The 19,155-nt window shown below is 44.2% G+C and overlaps 1 protein-coding gene across 2 annotated transcripts in view; it reads right to left on the bottom strand.

Moving 5' to 3' along the window:
- The window catches only part of TPD52L1 (TPD52 like 1), a 103,502-nt gene extending 90,504 nt beyond the window's left edge, over nt 1–12,998 (bottom strand). Inside the window, exon 1 of one of the 2 annotated variants that reach the window (XM_087444051.1) lies at nt 12,828–12,998. In XM_087444051.1, the coding sequence (XP_087300177.1) occupies nt 12,828–12,846 (19 nt within the window). In that variant the 5' untranslated portion in view covers nt 12,847–12,998. The remainder of the gene's footprint in view (nt 1–12,827) is intronic. The other variant, XM_014781202.2, reaches the window with a different exon arrangement.
- Between the last annotated feature and the right edge of the window lie 6,157 nt (nt 12,999–19,155).

Genomic DNA, 19,155 nt, shown 5'->3' with positions numbered 1-19,155 from the left:
ATATTTTATTATTATTTCTTTTAAAGCAACATGTGATGAAAGAATTTGAATAAGCCTCTTAAGAAAGAGCCAGTCAAGACCCCGAGGGGCATCTGATCCAACCCTCTCAGGTAAGAGGTGAGCAAACAGAGGACCCGAGAGGCGAGAGACAGATGGTGGCAAAGCAGAGGCCAGAACCCAGGCCTCCTGGCTCCCAGGCCAGTGCCCTCTCTCTACATCAGGTTGCCTCCCAAAAGGACGTGATCAAAAAACAACAGAAAACAACTAACTACCTAGAGAAAAATGTAGATTTATGTTGGGGAGGACAACCAGGGCCTCTATAAACCATTCCTTGGACCATGTACCTGACTCGAAGTGGAAAGTCCTTCGGCTCAAATGACCGAGCCAGTGCAGCCTGTCATTAAGGGAAGAGAGGAGAATGGAGCACTGACCCACAGGGAGGTTGGATTCTTTCTTCCTTCTTGATTCCTCCTGTGAGCATGCGCTCATGTCTACACACAAACACACAGCAGCCAGGCAGCCTCGGAATAAGAGAGCTGCTGACAGGAAGTCAGGGTGACTTTCACGGGGAAGCTGGTAGATGGACTCTGGTCCTGTAAGAACAGCAAACCCCGGGGTCAATTTGTTCTTTTCTGTGGGGGAAGGCATAGGGAATAAAACCCATTTTTTAATTTATTTAACTACTTTGCTTCAATTATTTCCTTCACATTTATTTTTCCCACTCTCGCAATTATCAGATACTGAGCTAAGATAGTAGGACGAGCCTGCTGAGTTTAGTGGAGCATTAACAAGGAACCAGCAGACTTTCACAAAGATTGCAGCTCCTTCATTCATTTAACAAATATTCACTGAAACCCTACTAGAGTCAAGCTCTCTTCTAGGTGTTGGAGATTAAGCAGTGACCTACACAGTAGAGTATCTTGGCCTCATGGAACTTACATTTAGGAGGGGTGGGAAGAGACAATGAACAAAATAAATTCGGTAAAAAATTTGGCATGTGAGAGAGGGATAGCTGCTAAAAAGAAAGACAAAAAGCAGGGAAGGGAAATAGTAAGTGTCCTTGTGTGTGTGGCGAGGGGGCAGGGTGAGCTTTCGTACAGAGAGGCCGGGACACGATGACCGTGGCTAACATTTGCAGAGTGCACAGCCTGTTCTCTGTTCCCACACAGACACTGCATAGTGTTAGGTGTCAACTGCCCCATCACAAGTTACCACAAAGTTAGCTCCTTAAAACCACGCACATTTATTATCTCAGAGTTTCTGTGGGTCAGAAACAGCTGAGCTGGGTCCCCTCTCAGGGTCTCACAAAGCTGAGGTTTGACTCGGGGAGAATTCGCTTCAAGGTCCCTCAGGTTGTTGGCAGCTATAGAATTGAAGGCCCTAGGTTTTTGCTGCCTTTCTCAGGTCCTAGAAAACACCCATGGTTTCGAGAGGCTGCCTGAAGTTCCCCGCCACATGGGCTTCTCTAACATGGCTACTTCATCAACCCACAAGGAGTCTTGGTCCAGTCTGCTAAGACAGAATCTTGAACAAGATAATCAAGAGAGGAACATCCTATCATGTCTGCCATATCCTATTAGTTAGAAGCAAGTCACAGTCCTGCCTAAAATCTAGGGAGAAGGATTGTACAAGGGTGTGAATACCAGACGCCAGGAATCACCGGTGGTCACCTCATGGTCTGTCCACCACAAGCACCCATGGGGGCTTCATGCACATGCAAGTGGACTACCTCGCCCAGTGAGTTCACATCAGAACCCTCAAAGATGAGTGTGCCTCAGAGTCCTCAGAGGGTGTGTAAAATACAGACAGTCCACCCCCAAAGTTTCTGACTCAGTAGGTCTAGAGTGGGGCTTAAGAATTTGCATTTCCAACAAGTTCCCAGGTGAAGCGGATGGTGATGGTCAGGAGATCACACTTCAAGAACCAGGACCCTAGCCTGTATGCCCATGCTACTCCTGTTGCCACCCCAGAAACAGCCTCTCAGGATTCGGAATGCACATGCTCGCAGCATGGTCTGCCTGTGGAAGGCACATGCAAGCCTGGTGACACACGGAGGGCTGTTTGGGCAGAGAAATCTGAGGTCCCAGGTATCCAGAGAATGGGCTAGAAGAAGAAACATAGGTTCTAGGTGGACCTATAGACTACTCATTCTGGACAAGACTCAGAAAGAAGAAGGCTAAAACAGGGCCCTTTAAAGTCCATGGCTCAGGATAGGTGTCAAGAACTGTGAAAGGTCAGATTTTACCCTACTTGCGAGCAAATAAATTAGCCTGCCAGTTTCACGGAGGCTGGCAGAAGACACAAGACTCCTGGGTCACAGAAAAATGACAATTACTCACAGCAATAGCAGTAGCCATAGTAACATCATTGCACCAGTTCTCTGAGCCCTAATTCCAAAAGGGTGATGTGATGAGGGCCACGTGCTGCCTGTTTGCACAGCAGAGTGTGTTTCAGGAGAGTAACACGGAAATTAGGAAGCCCTCATTTTATATAGGGGCTGCTAGCAAATCTGCCTGACATGTGGTCCAGAGGGAGACCTGATCTTTCTTATCCTGGACAGGAAATCAATCTGCCCCTAAGGGAAACAGTCTCTACCTTCCAAGGCTGCCTGCTATGCAAAACATCCTTGAAAAATAGTGTGGAGGAAATGCGCTGTTAATGCCTTTTGCTCAGAAGACCAGTTGTGCAGAAACTTGAGACACCTTTGGAGAACTGTCTCCCGACAACAGGGGTCCAGTTGCCAGGTCTGAGGGTAACACGGGCCAGCAAGGAGGATGAGGACACAAGCCAGGGAGGTATCTGGGGAAGAGTTTTTGAGGCAGAGGGATTAGTACATTGAAAGGTTCTGAAGAGGAGGCAAAGGGAATTATCAGGGAGCGCATTAGGAGATGAGGTCAGGGAAGTAATGGGGAGGAAGAGGAACAGATCACGTAGCACCCTTGTGGCCCCTGCAAGGACTCTGCTCTTTATTCTGAATGAAATAAGGAGTTACTGCAGAGTTTTGAAGGGAGGAGTGACATGATACTATGTTTTGAGAGGATCATTGACTCTGGTTACTACGTTGGGAATAGACTGAAGGTAGGCCAGGGCCCAAGCAAGGACACCAGGTAGGAAACTCATGCAGAACCCAGATGAGAGATGATGGGGCCAGGACCAAGGTGGGGTGGGAAGTTGCTCAACTCTAGATATATTTTGAAAATAGAACCAGCATGACAGCCTGACAATGGGGTTCGATGGGGGAAAAAACTCAAAAACCAAAAACCTCTCAGGGGATAGGTTTTGGGCTTCTGCATTTGAAACGAAGTTGCCATTAACTGAGAAGGGGATAACTTTGGGAAAACTAGGGATATTTTGGAGGAAGGAGATCAGAAGTTCAATGTTAGACATGTTAAGTTCAAGATGCTTATGAGACATTCAATGAAGGCATATCAAGTGGGCCGTCTGAAGTTGAGGGGACCAGCTTCAGGCTGGGAAAATAAATTTGGGAGTTGTGAGGGTATGGATGGAATTTAGAAGCAGAGTTATGAAGAGCTCACCAAGAGGGTGAGTGCAGACGGCAAGCAAAGGAGACTGAGGCAGGGCTTAGGAAGAAGGAGGAAAAAAAAAAGAGAGGTCAGTGTCCTGGAAACCAAGAGAACCAAGTGCTCCGAGGAGGAGGTGGTGAGCAACTGTGCCAAGCGATGCTGGTAGGTCAGCTAAGATGAGGGCTGAGAACCGACCACTGGACTTTTTTTTTTTTTTTTTAAGAGGAAGAGCTAATTTTCTCTCTCCTCAAATCAAACGGAAACCAAATTCAAAGCTATTCCATGGGACCATTATACCTCCACAGTATATAACAGGTCCCATTACATTAATCCAAAATATTTATTTTTCCTCAGCCTTGGGGAAGGATAAGAAGAACAGACACAAACCTGAGAAGGACAGAGGCCAGCTCTGCAGAGGCGAGCCTCGCTGGAGGGAGAGGAGAGGGCACCGAGTCCCTCGGGAGTCAAACAGACACTGGCAGCAAGTTCTTTCTTTTTCTTACGGCAGATTTCCACAGGGAGGTAGTTTTGTACTTTTATATGTTGTGAATTCCCGGGTCATTGTAAGCAAGCATATTTAACTGCAAGTACACAAAATGTGGGATGAAGCTAAATATAAATGGGTCTTTACCCTCCATTAGCAAAGGTCATAAAAAGTTATATGTGTATCTCATTATAAGATTTGGGATAGTATGCTATAAAATGCTAGTGCTAGATACCACTGGTCTTCTATTTGCCCAGATCTCTTAATGAAGGAAGTCAGCAACCCCATAACAGTTTAATCAAAAGAATTTAAGTCAATTGGGGGCGGGTGGTGGATATTGTGACTTCAATTCTTTTCAAGTGTATATCTGAATCTTTTTTCAAATGTATGTTTTACCTCTGTTTACTGTTACTCAACCCACCTCCCTTTTTTTTTCCAATACAGTCATGCGTCACCTAACAATGGGGACACTTTCTGAGAAATGCGACAACAAGCGACTTCGTCAATGTGCAAACATCACAGAGTATACTTACACAAAGCTGGATGGTATAGCCTATTACACACCTAGGCTATGTGGTGCTAATCTTATGGGACCATTATTGTATATGTCATCCATCGTTCACTGAAATGTCGTTCTATGGCTCATGACTGTACAAGATTTGCGTTTCAAATGTATTAGATCATTTATTTCTAAGTACAAGGGCCTCCCTCCTTTGCGGATGCCAAAACAATTTCTGGAAAGGAGAGGCCAGGCTCTTCTGTATGCAAGAGAATCTGTAAAGTGTGTGAGTTAAGCACTGCCATGAAGTAACCACCCACCTTCAGGCTAATGTATGCTCCCCTCACATCTTCCACATGCAGATTTTTTCAAAATACCAAGATCATATTTCAAAAAATGTCTGAATGTGTGCTCTTATTTCTACACATTCTCTAAACTGTCAGAGTGAAAAAATGCAAGTCCTAATCTTCAGAATATGCTTCCTTCTTTCAGGGGCAGTGTCATTGAGAGCGGGCTATGGCAACCTGATGGAGCATCTCGTGAATGACTGGAACCATGCCTGCACACAGTAGGCCCACAATAAATAGATACTTTCTTTGCCAATAATGCCCTTCATGGATTAGAGAAAATACAAGAAAGTGGTGAGTGCTTATAAGAACCTTCCAACCATTTGAAATAAACTCTGCAGAAAGCATGGATATCTTGAAACTTCCAGCTGGAGCCCTGGGGTATCCAAAGAGGAAAAACAGGGACCAGAGACTCCACTTTCTTCCCAGCCTGTCCTAACTCTTAAGTAAGCGAAACCATCTTTCCATGATGTTTTCATGTAGAAATGAATCCATTTTGGAAAATATTTTTAGAATTTTCTTTTCAGCTCTCATTATTGCTACTCTCAGCTCATTTATGTGTGGGGGAAAAACCAGTGAAAAAAAAATATCCAACAGCCCAAGACCCTGAAATTGGGAGATCTGAAGAGATCCCCTCTCACCACCCTCATCCCAAGTTGTCTTTCTCTTTTGAATGAATCAAAATCAAGCGGATTTTGAATGATCCACTTCCAGGATTCTTGACAAGTCACTTTTGCTATTGATTGACAAAAGAAATGTCTAATTATAAGAAAAATGCAGTTTGCAATTGCCAAGGGGCTGGAGGATTCTATATTTCAGATACACGTCAGGGAAAATGTAATTTGTGTAAAGTACAAATAACCACAGGTAACTCTGGGGGTGAGATGTAACATACACACATATTTTCAGTGCATGGTACGTTATCCGGCTACAGCACAAACAGCAAAGTGCCAGATTTTTGTCTTTTGAGAAAAAAGCAATATGTTGGTGATAAAAGGGTATTCTCGGAGATTTGTGGTTTTATTCTGGGAATTTTGCTTCCTCTGCATCAAAATGCAACATTTATAAACGACTCACACTGTGAGAAACTATTTAAAATTCATCTTTCCTTGAAGACCCAAAGCGTTCTTTTAGCCAACTCAAATTCATTAAAATGTTCGGCTGCCTTCCCTGGTGTATTAACGATGATTCTTAATTTAATGCATATATTTTAAATAAATTATACTTCATTTCTTAAATATTCAATGAAAAGCAGAACGACAGGCTTGAAAATCCATAGCTTGGGGTCATCTTTATGTGTTCTTAACTGCATCCTAACTCAGTAAATTTAAGAGGTGACTTTGAGGTGTTGGGATGTTCCAGAACTACAGTAATGGTGAACATCTGCATACATGGAGAGCAAGACAGGTTGATGACAGAGGCTGACGCCCTCTTTTCTTTACTTCCCACTTTAGACCACGAAAATTTAACACAGAGACTGCTACAGTAGCTTAAGGACAAATTCTCTGACTATTCATTTTTCCCACTACGTATCTTCTTAAAGTCGGTATTGTACTAATATGCTTGGGAAATGGTTAAATAAATAAAACACATCCATGTAAACAAGTAATTATAATACTCATGAGACTATAAAAATCTTTCTTTGAGTACTCCTTGAGATTAGTTCTTTCAGACAGCATCTAGAGTACAGATTCTTCTTCCTGGAAACAAGCACTCAGATCCTATGCCTTTTATTTATTTTAAAGTCCTGAGATTACTGGATATGGATGAACACTGAGTGGGATGACATATCTGAACCATTCCACGTTCAAACTGGCTTTTTCTTGCAGCTAGTAATAAAGTGCTGTACTGGTTGTAAGAATCACATATCCTATGACTTTTATGAATTCTTCATCTCAAAAACAGAACTAAAACAGCAAGCTGTTGATATGTGAGCACCTGCCCCCCAACTTGCCATATTATGGGGCTTATTCTTGCAGACCTTAGGAATTCTGGGTCATATTCTCAGACCTAGACCCTACCTATATGTGGGATGGAAAGTGCAATTAAATCCTGCCCTTTAAAACCACCTTGACCATACAGAATATAAAGTAAAACCTATTATTTGTAACTTTAAACACTGACTGCGTATGCGCACCATTTTAAGGAGATGGTATAGAACAGTAATTAAAATCCCAAGGTATGAAGTCAAACGCTCTGATTTCAAATCTGGGCTCCAACACATCTGAGCTGCATGAGGTGGAGAAAGTTGTGCAACTACTCTGTCATTCCGTGTCCTCATCTGTAAAATGAAAATAACATTACCTTCTCTGTGACTCTGTTGTATTTATTAAATAACACGATTTTTTTTAAAGTGCATAACATGGTATCTGGCATAAAAAAAAAAAAACACTAAAGTGTTATTGTTATTATCATCCTCAATGTGAGTTAGTTCTAATTAGCACTCCAGTACTCAAAAATCCCATTGGGATGGGAATATGTCTTCTCAGTTCTATGGGCATTACCCATAGGGATGACTCTTTGCTGTCCTCCCTGGAAAGATGACCCACATCAAATTCGTCTCTGTGTGCTGTTGGTACGTGTTGTCCAGCACACATGGAGGGACAGTGTAGTACAGTGGTGAAGCTCATTCTCTGGACCCAGATGGACATAGAGTTGAATCCTGCCTTCTTCACTTAATTCTTCTGACCTTCAGTTTCCCTGTCTATAAAATGAGTTAAAAGTAATAGTATCTATCTCATGGTGTTATTATAAGGATTCAATAAGATAATGCATGGAAAGTTCTTAGCATATGCTACTAAAAGCAACAGCAAATATTTACCTAGTCCTGACCACGTGCTGGGAACTGTTTTAAGCGCTTTGCTTGTATTAACTCCTTACGTCCTCATTACTGTCCTATGATATGGGTGCTATTATTGTCCTCACTTCACATATGGGGCAACCAAGGCCAGAATAACTTGTTTGGGGTCATATTAATGGGAAGTGACAATGGCAGGATTAAAATTCAGGCAGTTTGTCTTGATTCTGGCATCTTAACCACTATCCCTGGCTGCTTCTCATAAGTAAGTGCTTGTCGAATATTTGCTATGACCACAATGATCAATAACTATTTGCTAAAATATTTAACAAGTCAATATGTGCTGAGGTACTTATTTATTATTTATAGTATTTCACTAAGTACCAAATCTGACTATAGGCCACAAAAATGGACTCTCTTGCTTTTAAGTTTTTTGAAGCAACTTCTTAAATTCTGCCTACCCAGAGTAATAAGAAAACAAGGTGTATGTTAGGGAAGGCAATTCAAAATAGCTTCCAACATCCTACAATATCTATCATTTGTATGATTAGATTTATAAGAATTTTAATTACAACAACAGTATAAGATTTGCTGCAAATGACTGACTGCATCTAATGTATATATCACCACCTATTTCAAAACTTTTATTTAGAAGGAAAATAAAACTATAGGAAATAATTTGAAGACAGTAAGAATACTCAGAATAATATTTTTAAAAATCATAAATCAAAATGTATAACACCTACCTCCCATAGATTGCGGTTTATGATTATATTGCCTGAAATATACAAAATAAATTTTTTCCTTGGGTAATCTGATCCCTACAATATAAGAGACTTGACCTGTTGCTATTTGGCAGGGGGAGGAGGGATTATTTTATTGTCTTATAACAAAATAACATACTTTGTTTACAAAGCAAGAATTTGTTTTCCACACAGTATTAATAAAAAGGATATAATTGTATTCATTTTTCAAGAGCTTCATTCCTTGCTTTTCTTTTCTTATCCTTGTTTATTTTCTTTCATCTATTTCTAATTTACATTACCTTGCTGTGTTTTATACATCTGTATAAACTGCCATAAGTTCTTACTGGAACAATATGAGGGTAAATGAATGTCCTGTGCGCAAAGTACAATGTGAGGTATATATGGCGTTTTCACTTGAATGGAGTTTGCAAACAGGTAGGATTAATCTGACATGTATTACTTTATGTCATTCATGCATTTCTGAGAATCTTCCTGAGTAGAACATCTGAATATAAAAAAAGTTATTGTAGTAGAGTGATTAAAGTCCCCCAAAGATATGAGGCCCTAATCCTTGGAACCTATAAATTTTACCTTATATGGGAAAAGGGTCTTTGCTGATGTGATTAAGTTAAAGATCTTGGGATGGGGAGAGTTTCCTGGATTATCCAGGTGAGCTCTAAATGAAATCACAATTGTCCTTATAAATTGGAGGCAGAGGGAGGTTTGATACAGACAGAAGAGAAGGCTGTGGGACCACAAAGGCTGAGATGGGAGTGATGTGGCCAAAGAGTGCCAGCTGCCACCAGAAGGTGGGAGAACCAAGGAACGGGTTCATTTTTAGTGCTTCCAGAGGGAGCGAAGCCCTGCTGACTTCTTGATTTTGGTCCAGCAATAGCGATTTTGGACTTCTAGCCTCCAGAACTGTGCGAGAATACATTGCTGTTGTTTTAAGCCACCAAATTTGTAGTAATTTTTTACAGCAATCATAGGAAACTAATACAGTTATTAATCTATATACTCAAGTGTTAAGTGGAAAGAAAATTTTCCTTTAACATTAAAGACATTGGGAAAGACAAAAACAAAGTTATTTCCTGGAATAATGAAATACTGAAAGGTAGTTTAAAAAGGTCAGGAAAGTTCTATTTTAAAGGACTGCCACGTGTTCAGGAAAATGCAACATTCCAACCAAATTCCCTCTCTAATATATCAATTATATTCAAGCAAAATTCTCTAATACCAGGAAAGCCACTGGGAACGTCGGCCTCATTTGGGCCTCATTCCACACCATTCTCCAGCCACCCTATTGAATCGCTCTGCTCATAAACCCACTTCTGCGTTTTCTATTCTACCGACTCCTCAGAATGCCTTCTTGTCTTGCTGGAAGTAATCCATTCTTTCACAAAGTCAAATAACATATTTGCAGAATTTCACTTATGGAAAAGTTTGAGGGCTGCTGCACTTATTGAACCATATGTGCAGAGTGTCCAGGGCACCTGGGTGGCCTCCTGGAGAGTACAAGGGGACATCTCAGCAGCGGCTGCCTGCTTAACCTCACTCATCTGCTGTGTCTAGATCAAAAGGCAGAAAGATAAGCTATCCTCACTCTAGATAATTCTGAAATAAATTGTGCTTATAGTAGAAACTTGCACTTAGGAAACTATAGGACTCTCTCAGAATCTAAGAGCCAATTCATTTAGCCAGAAAAATGTGCCAGATGGAAAGAAGATTTTCTCTTTAATATAAACTATAAACATTTCATAAAAAGTTTTATTCTTTTTTTATTGAGGTAACAGTGGTTTATAACATTATATAAATTTCAGGCGTACATCATTATATTTCGATTTCTGTGTAGAGTACATCATGTTCACCACCCAAAGACTAATTACCACCCGTCACCATACACACGTGCCCTGTCACCCCTTTCACCCTCCTCACTCCCACCTTCCCCTCTGGTAACCACCAATCTAATCTGTGCCTATGTGTTCGTTTGTTGTTGTTTTTATCTTCCTCCGTTGAATGAAATCATACTGTATTTGACTTTCTCCATCTGACTTACTTGGCTTAGCATAGTACCCTTGAGTTTTATTAAAAAGTTTTATTCTTAAAGAATTTAATATGACTGCTGCTTAAACGATAAAAAAAAAAGTCTGAAAAATGAAGAACTTAAAGCACCAAGAAAATGAGGATTTAAGAGGCAAATATCATCCATCTGGCTGTACAAGTATAAAGTTGGGGTCAGCCTTTACACCACTCTCCTTCATAACCAATCCAAGATCTTTGATTTTTCTTCCTAAGTATTTCTCAAGTCTGTTCACTTTTCTCCTCGTGGCTGAACATCACCCTAATCCAAGTCTCTCTAGGGCACTGCATTTGCCTGTTAACTCTTCCTCCCCACCCACTCAGGTTCCACCCAGCCACCAGGGGAAGGGGAAAAGTGGCAGCGGCAGGTAGGTGGGGACTCAAGTTTTCCCTTCCTTCTGAAAGTGACAAGGTGCTCACAGCATCAACTCTGCTATTCGTTACCTACTTGAAATCACGAGGAATTTACATCCTGTGCTGGTTGCCTCTCTGTCGAACGGGAATAAGAACACTACCTACCTTGCAGAACTGTTGGGAAGAAGAAATGAGTCGACACACGTAAAGCACGAAGAACAGACACAGGGACACAGTCAACAATCTTCACTTTGTGGATTATCGCCTACTCGGCCTAAAGTTCTTCAGACTCTCACTGCACTATGTGGCCCTCTTTCATAGCATTAACACGCCTGCAGTTTTACATTTTTTTTAAATCAAATAACTGTCAAATGAATGTCTGTGTCTTCCTCCGCTGTAAATTTCATGAGGCAGAAATCAAGCCTGTGTTTGGTCCTCCAGCACACGCTTGGCAAAGGAGAGCACTGGAATATTTGTTAAGAAAATCTCCCGAGTAAAGCCAACCAAAGACATCAGCGGTTCCAATCCGTAGTTTCAGATGTCTTCAGAATTTGGATGAACATTTCCTCTCTGCTGTCGTTTTTCTCCAACCTCACTGAGTAAGAGAACCACCGGGGAAGCTTTCAAATACACCCATGCCCACACCCCAGAGATTCAAATTTGACTGGTCTGGAATTGGACAGAGCCAGAATCTGAGACTCTCCAAATAATTCTAATCTGCAAGTCAGGTGGGAAAGCGCCAGTGCTTTTCCCACCTGTTTCAGTCCAGGAGGGAAGGCCTCCAAGCCCACCTCTGCTTTTGAATTTGACCAACTACCCCCCACCTTTGCTTGAATTCTCCTTTCCTATTTAGATAATGGGGAAAAAAAAAATAGTGGAGGCGGCAGCTTATGGGCAGGATCTTGGTTGATGGAACGAACGACGGTTCGTGCTGTTCAGACAATTGTAATCCTGGCAGCAAACCCGTTGGGTGGCTCCAGGCCCAGGCATCTGCCCAACGGCTCTCATTCAGGACGCTTCTGCCCCTAGAGGGCGAGCATAGGGTCATGAACCTCTTTTTCCCTTTTTTTTTTTTACTGGGCTTTTATGTGTATTAAAAGCCATCACAGAATTTCCTACAGTGTAGAAGAAAGGTGGTAATTGTTTTAAAAGCTGATAAAGGCTGAACTCCGCAACCCTTCCCTTCTTGGCGTTGCTCCCGAACTAGACTGCAGTCAGGATCCTCCTACCCATCTCGGGCTCCACATCTGCCCACCTTTGCTCCTTTCCACAGGCCGTTTACTCCCATTCTTGACGATCCCTCGGGATTCCCTAACCCTAGTCCGAGTGTGACACCAGATCCGAGGCTGCCCTTCGTGAAGCCGTCGCGGGCTCCTCCAGCGGGCGGCCCGGGAGCGGGGAGCCTGGCGGCCAGACCGCGGCCGGAGGCCCCGCGCGCCCCGGGAGGCAGAGGTCGCTCCCGGCCGCGGGAAACCGGGACACACGCGCCGGTCTGCTGAGATCACCGGGCGGGAACGCTCCCCTCGCCTCGGGAGACGGTCCCCGCGCCGCACGCCCTCGCGTAGCCGGGAGACCCGGGTCTCCGCGGTGCCACCACCTCGGCTCGGCCCTGAACTCGAGAGCTGCAGGACGCGAGCCCCCCGCTCCCCCGAGGGAAAAGGAACCAAACGCGGATTCCCGACGCGGCACAACAGGTCCTTTGGGCACCCGCGAGTTTCGGGAAGCGGGGGCGACAGGCTGGGGAAAGGGATAGAGCACTCCGTGGGCGCATTTCCTGCGCCGGGACCTCTCCACTTAACGTCGCCTTCACTGGTCCCCAGCCCCGCAGCAAATCCTGAGTTTGGGGAGCAGGAATTATCCCCCAGGCGCGGGCGGGAGCAGAGTTGTGGACGCATGGACCGATCTGCTCTGTCCGAGCGCAAAGTTAGGTGATGTAGGCAAAGCGCCTTTATGCGCGCGCCAGGACCTGACCCTCGGGGCGATCGGCGACCACTCACCTTGTGCCTGCGCCTCCATGGTGGCCGACTTCGGGCTGAGCGCGGCGGGGGCGCCCCGGCGCTTCGCAGACACGCAGGCAGCGGTGCCCGAGCTCAGAACGCAGCTGGCGCCGCCGCTCGCGCCCCCTCCTTGCACACGTGTCGCGAGCGCGGCGAGGAGGGGGTGGGGGACCGCGGGGCGGCCACCACTGGCCGCTTCTGGTTACCTCCGCCCCTTCCAGTCCACCTGGCCCAGGCGAAGCTGGGGAGGAGCCCACCGCTGGGCGCCACCTGCCGGCCGCGCTGCGCAGCTGGCGGAGGGCGCCCACTGCTGGCTCAGGGCGGGTGCTCGGGCCCAATAGATGCCTGACCTACCTAAGTAGGCCCTGAGGTCGGTTGTACCCGGGCAAATGCCCTGAAAGAGAGGAAGACAGGTGGATTTACAATATTGAACCATCGCTCCCGGTGGAAAACCAGAGTTAGGTTCCAGTGACCCTCTGGTCCCAACGTTTTTGTCAACTGATCAATAAATAACCTGGTGTTATGTGTGTTTCTGTTAAAAGATACCTTAATATATAGTTGACATTAACACTGAGCTCATGGCCAACAGCGCTATAACTCATACCCGAATGAAACTTAGTAAGCTTGTTTAACGTGTGCATTTTCTCCTTAAGGCACATACAGCCTTCCTGCTGGTCGGACACTAGATAGCACTTCAGCACTATGCTTGGAGTCCATTTTAATAGCAAAATCACCCGAAAAAGCACAAAAATGGTCTATTTGTAGTCTGTGAACAGGGCGCTTGTTTGTAGTCTGAGAGCTGAAACAAGAAGGTGGGGCTTAGCCGTGGTTGACCTCAGCTGGAAAGGTTTGCGCCTGTCTGCCCACATTTCTCCCACATTTCTCCAGCTCTGCCCTTGTCTGGGAATGACCATGAAAACACAGTACTGATTTTGGTGTCCCAAACAAATTTGAGTGAGGAGGCAAATTCACAAATATGGAATCTGCAAATAATAAGCATCAACCGTGTATATATTTTCTAATCCCAAACTTGTAGGCTCTACCTGTCAGTTGATGAAGCAGTCATGTTTTCAGAGAACAGACTAGAAACGTACAGTTCTGTTCCAAGCCTGGCCTGGCAATGTGGCTAGAAAGGATGGCAAGGAGGAAGAAATATCAACTCACGTCCCACCTCCTCAGGTCTTCAGCTGTTACAGATCTCCCCTTTTTCTTCACTTCCACACAATCTTCATCTGTAAAAGCATACAATGTATTTATTTACATTTGGTCTTGAAGGGTTTGCCATGATTTTCAGGATTTTTTTTTTTCTTTCTTAAATAGGTGGTAAAGTCTGTCAGGGTCCAGTGTGGGTATTACACTGAGCCTTCCGTATATCCTGCCAAAGAGTCTTCTGCAAATTCATAGCTCAAAAATGATTTATTGAATAAACAATTAACTAACCAGTAAGTTCTATTTTATCTGTGCCCAAGTTACTCTCAAAGTATTGACAAATAAACATTAATGGAGTCTTACATTTTTGTTTGAAAGAAGGAACAGTCATGATTTCCCGGCATATGTATAAACAAGTCAGTATTTTTTGTTTTGTTAAAGATGTCCCTAATTTGTAATCATTGCCATTAAAATTGCTCTATAGAGAGCCTAGCCCAGTGGTGTAATGGTTAAGTTCACGAGCTCTGCTTCGGCAGCCCAGGGTTCGAAGGTTCGGATCCCAGGTGTGGACCTACGCACCACTTATCAAGCCATGCTGTGTGGCAGGCGTCCCACATATAAAGTAGAGAAAGATGGGCACAGATGTTAGCTCAAGGCCAATCTTCCTCGGGGAAAAAGAGGAGGATTGGCAACGGATGTTAGCTCAGGACTAATCTTCCTCACCAAAAAAAATATATATATATATCGCTCTATAGAACACCAAGCATAGGGCTTTTAAATGGCTTTTGGTGATAGTGACCACGGAAGTGCCAAGTGACAAATCAGAATCAGTGATTAAATCACTTTTAGAGTCTGTTCAATTGTTCTGGTCCTTTCTGCCCTGGAAATTAAACACCAGGTTAGGGTTGACTCCCAGCTGTAGAAAGGAGCTAAAAATAGTTAATGACTTTCTAACTTGAGTCATCTAACCTTCATCTAAACTCTGACTCATTTTTCTGATTTATGAAATTTTAAGGTACTACCCCCTTAATGTCTTTCATCATTTATAAAAATAAAATATTGAAATTCATTCAGAAATAGTTACTGAATGTCTTCTCTGTGCCAGGGACTAGGCCAGATGCTAAGGAGACAAACAAAGGGCAGGATCCTTTTGACGGAGGGAGTTTATGGTCTGGTGAGAAGGAGGGAGAAGCAGATACTTTCTAAAGCAGGGCACTAGGATAGGTGCATGAGAACAATGAGGGGGGTCTCTTCTCTCAGCCTGGGGAGGAGATAAAAGAAGGTTTCTTTGAGGATGTCACCTCAGCTGAGTCTTGAAGGATGAAGGAATTAGCTCCATAAGTTGTGTTAGCTTCCAAATAATGGCTTCGCCAAGGAGACTAGTGTTGAAGCTAACATATCACAAGAAGGAAGATTTTACATTTTATATCTTTCCTTTTCTTTCGCTTATGATGGTGAATTTCCTTCACTTCTTTAAGGCTTAGTAAATCAGCCACCTTCGCCCTCTTGTTCTTCACCTCTGCAGCGATTCCGCTGAGGATGCTCTGGGGAGGTGGGCAGGCCCAGAAATGAGAAGAAGGAGCAGGAAAGGACACATAAAATATGCTCTTCTGGCTCATGAACCGTACAAATACGCTGAAGGAGAACATGGGCTTTGGGGCTCCATTAGCTTCTCCCTCTGAAAATTACTAGCTGTGTAACCTAAAGCAAGTTTCTTAGCCTCTCTGTGCCTGGGTCTCTTCATTTTGTGGCAGCACGCTGTATGAGGCATTCACTGATACGTTCTTTCCCTCCTAGCCCACGGGGTGCCCGTGTTTCTAGAGCAGTGCTTCCCAGCCCTCTTGTGCCTCAGTACCATGTGAGGGGCTTTTACACATTTTGGATACCTGAGCCCCACTCCCCAGATATTCTGATTTGATTTTTTGAAAGCTCTCTGGATTGCATCCATGTGCTTCCAAGATTGAGAATGACTGTTTTAGAAACTGTCCACAGCAAAGATGAAAGGTACTACAAAGCTGTTAAATTAAAAAGTTGCCAGTCAGATAAACAGAAAATAATGAAAAAGGAAGGTGAGCAGGCAGAGCAAGAATTTCTTGGCCCTCCTTCCAGGGGAGTTGGGGAGGGAAGAGAAGTTTGAAGGAGAGCTTAGACATGTGGCTGTCGCTGTGTCTTGCCCCTTCCTTCCCTACCCTCCTCAGAGCAAAGAGGACCTGGCCTTAACACTGCCATTGGGAACTCTGATGGCCAGATCATTTTGAGAAATGTTACGATCAGAGTGAGTGTCACCTTGAATCCCCCCGGCCCGCCCCACCGCGGCCCCTTTCAAGCGGCGTGGGAAGACATCTAGGAGTTCCCTTGAGCCCCATGTCCAATGTGGAAGTTAGGGGAGAGAGAACCAGCCAGCGAGCGAACATTCACAGGAGGCTGGAGAAAGAAAGGCTCCATAAGGGAAGGAAGACGGGAGGGTGGGAGGGGCTGCACAAAGGGAGAGGCGGTCAGTGTCCTGTGTGGGACCGCTGCCCGGCCAGAGGACTTGCTGGCGTCACCCACATCGTGCCACTGAGCAGGGCAAAAGGAAACGGGGAGACAGAGTTTGGTGAGGTATTTCTCAGAATGGGACTGCCTCTCCCCATCTCCACAAACTCCCCAGTCCTCAGAAGGCCTGGAACGTGACTCCCATTCAAGTCCACAAGCCAGAGAGCTGGCCGTCGAGGCCAGGGGAGTTAGTGGGCTGCAGTCTTGCTAGGACCACTGAAGTAGAAAGCCAGGAGGTGAACATTAAAGGGGTGGAGCATGAGGCCATCAGCTAGGGTCCACTCAGGCCTAGGGGGACCTGAATGATGTCAACCTCATCCAGTTAAATATGGAGTCATTTGGTTCATCCCTTCCTCTCAGTCCCACCCCACATTCCACCAAGAGGAGCTGGTACCTGGAAGAGAGAGGGGCAAAAAAATCAGACTGGCTTTTTCTCTGTAACTCTCCAACACACATGCACGCACACGCACACGCATGCACACAGAGACAGAGACAGAGAGACAGAGAGACAGAGATTTTTCAAGCAGTGCTGAGAGAATGAAAAAAGTTTACTCTGAAACTGAGAAGACTAGATCACATGCCAACATAGGACCATTCTACTAACCAAAAATTAACTAAAATGAATGAATCTGGACCAGCTGCCTGTAAGAGAGACATTTTGAAGCCAAATGAGAGAACAGTGATTGGAAAATTACAAATATTTCTTGTTTATCCATCAAAAACCTGTAACTCTTCAATAAATTGTTCACATTATGTAAAATCCTTTACAAAAAACCTAGTTTACGCGTCTTGTTTTTTCTAAGTTCCTCCAGAATTTCTAGACATATTCCCTGGATCATAAATTATGCAGAGATGTTCAGAGAATTTAGAGGATAAAGGTGCTTTCTTTTTCATTATAAAGAGACATTATTTCATTGTAACCTGAGTTTCTAGTATATACAAATATGAAAGCTTACTTCTTTAGACTTTAAAACTTTAAAATACATAATGATTTTTAAATAGCAAACTCTAAAATACGTTTTAAAAGTATTAGTTTTCTGGGGCCGGCCCGGTGACATAGGGATTAAGTTTGTGTGCTCCGCTTTGGTGGCCCGGGGTTCTTAGGTTTGGATCCCGGGCGTGGACCTACAAGCTGCTTATCGAGCCATGCTGTGGCAGCATCCCACATATAAAGCAGAGGAAGATGGGCACGGATGTTAGCCCAGGGCCAATCTTCCTCAGCAAAAAGAAGAAGATTTGACAATGGATGTTGGCTCGGGGCTGATCTTCCTCACCAAAAAAAAAAAAGAAAAAGTATTAGTTTGCTAAGGTCTTAATGCAGGGCTTCTCAACCTCAGCACTGTTGATGGTTTTTACTGACCAATGCTTTGTTGTGTTGTAGGATGTGTGGGAACATCCCTGGCCTCTGCCCACCAGATGCCAGTAGCAACTCTTCAGTTGTGACAATCAAAAATGTCTCCAGACATTGCCAACCGTCTCCTGCAGGGCAAAGTTGCCCCCAAGTGAAAACCACGACTTTACCTCTTTCTTGAAGATCATTATGAATAGAATGATTATGAGTAGAGATGATTACCCTGTGTAACATGTGGATTCCTCTGAGCCAAGCCAGGGAGGGGGCTTTTGCCCATCGCTTCCACATACATCTGCTCTTGGAATTTTCCTGTCTCCTTCTGTTGTCATCAGTCTTTCCTCATCTGCTGCCTGAACAGATGCCATTGTCCAAGAAAGGACAAAGAGGGGCTTTACCTCATTCCTAAAGAGAAAGAGACAGAGCAAGAGAAGGCAGAATGACCCATGTGGCTATTGCTCTGTAACTCTGCCTGAGGAAAGTACTAGAAGTTCTTTCTCTTTTTTGAGGTTGAACCGATCCACTTCAGTTCTGCCCAGGGATACAGTTGACCTGAGAGTGACCCGTGTTCTTTGCCGTATCTCTTTTGTTGCGAGAAGGGTAACAGAAGATTGGGAAGACATCTTAGGGTTGGAATGTGACCGTCAGACACAAGGCATCTGAGATGCTGGGAAGAAAGGAGCCTAGGCCTGCACCAGTCATTTTGTGGTTAACATTTGGTTTTCTTAGATTCCAAAACCTGTGGTTTGCAAAATTGACTATTTTCAGGCTGCTTGCATCTCTTTTATTTATTTTTTGGTATATTTTTCTGCTTAGTGCTTATTATATTTCCTTTCAAAAATGTTCAACTCTTTCAGTAGCACTAAGGAAAGAAAGAAAAGGAATGTGTTGTCAACGACGGCTAGGCCAGTACAGGGCACCGTGGGGATGCTGGAAACAAGCGAACTTCGAGAGAGAGGCAGGAAAGGGCAGAAGGAAAAGACAAAGGCCTCGACCACGCAGTCAATTCGCTCATTACTGGGTTTTCTCATTCCTCAGGGGACTTTTGACTTGTTCATTCAAAGGTGCAATTTCTTTACAGCTCCAGGGTGGCTTGCTGCCAATCAGAGGGCTCTTGTGGGTAGTGGCTCTGTTTCTAACGGCTGCCCTTGCCAGTCTGACCTCTAGATAAATGGATATTACCATTACACCATTCTTGTAAAACAAAAGCAGAAAGTCAGGTGTCATCCAGTTCTTTTTCAAACACAATGTACACTTCTGGCTTCGTTGTTTACAAGTGACATTGAAAAACTAGAG

Source organism: Ceratotherium simum, chromosome 19 (assembly GCF_057802395.1).
Source record: "Ceratotherium simum simum isolate JZ-2026a chromosome 19, ASM5780239v1, whole genome shotgun sequence".
Lineage (NCBI taxonomy): Eukaryota > Metazoa > Chordata > Mammalia > Perissodactyla > Rhinocerotidae > Ceratotherium > Ceratotherium simum.
This window is presented reverse-complemented; position numbering and strand designations above follow the sequence as displayed.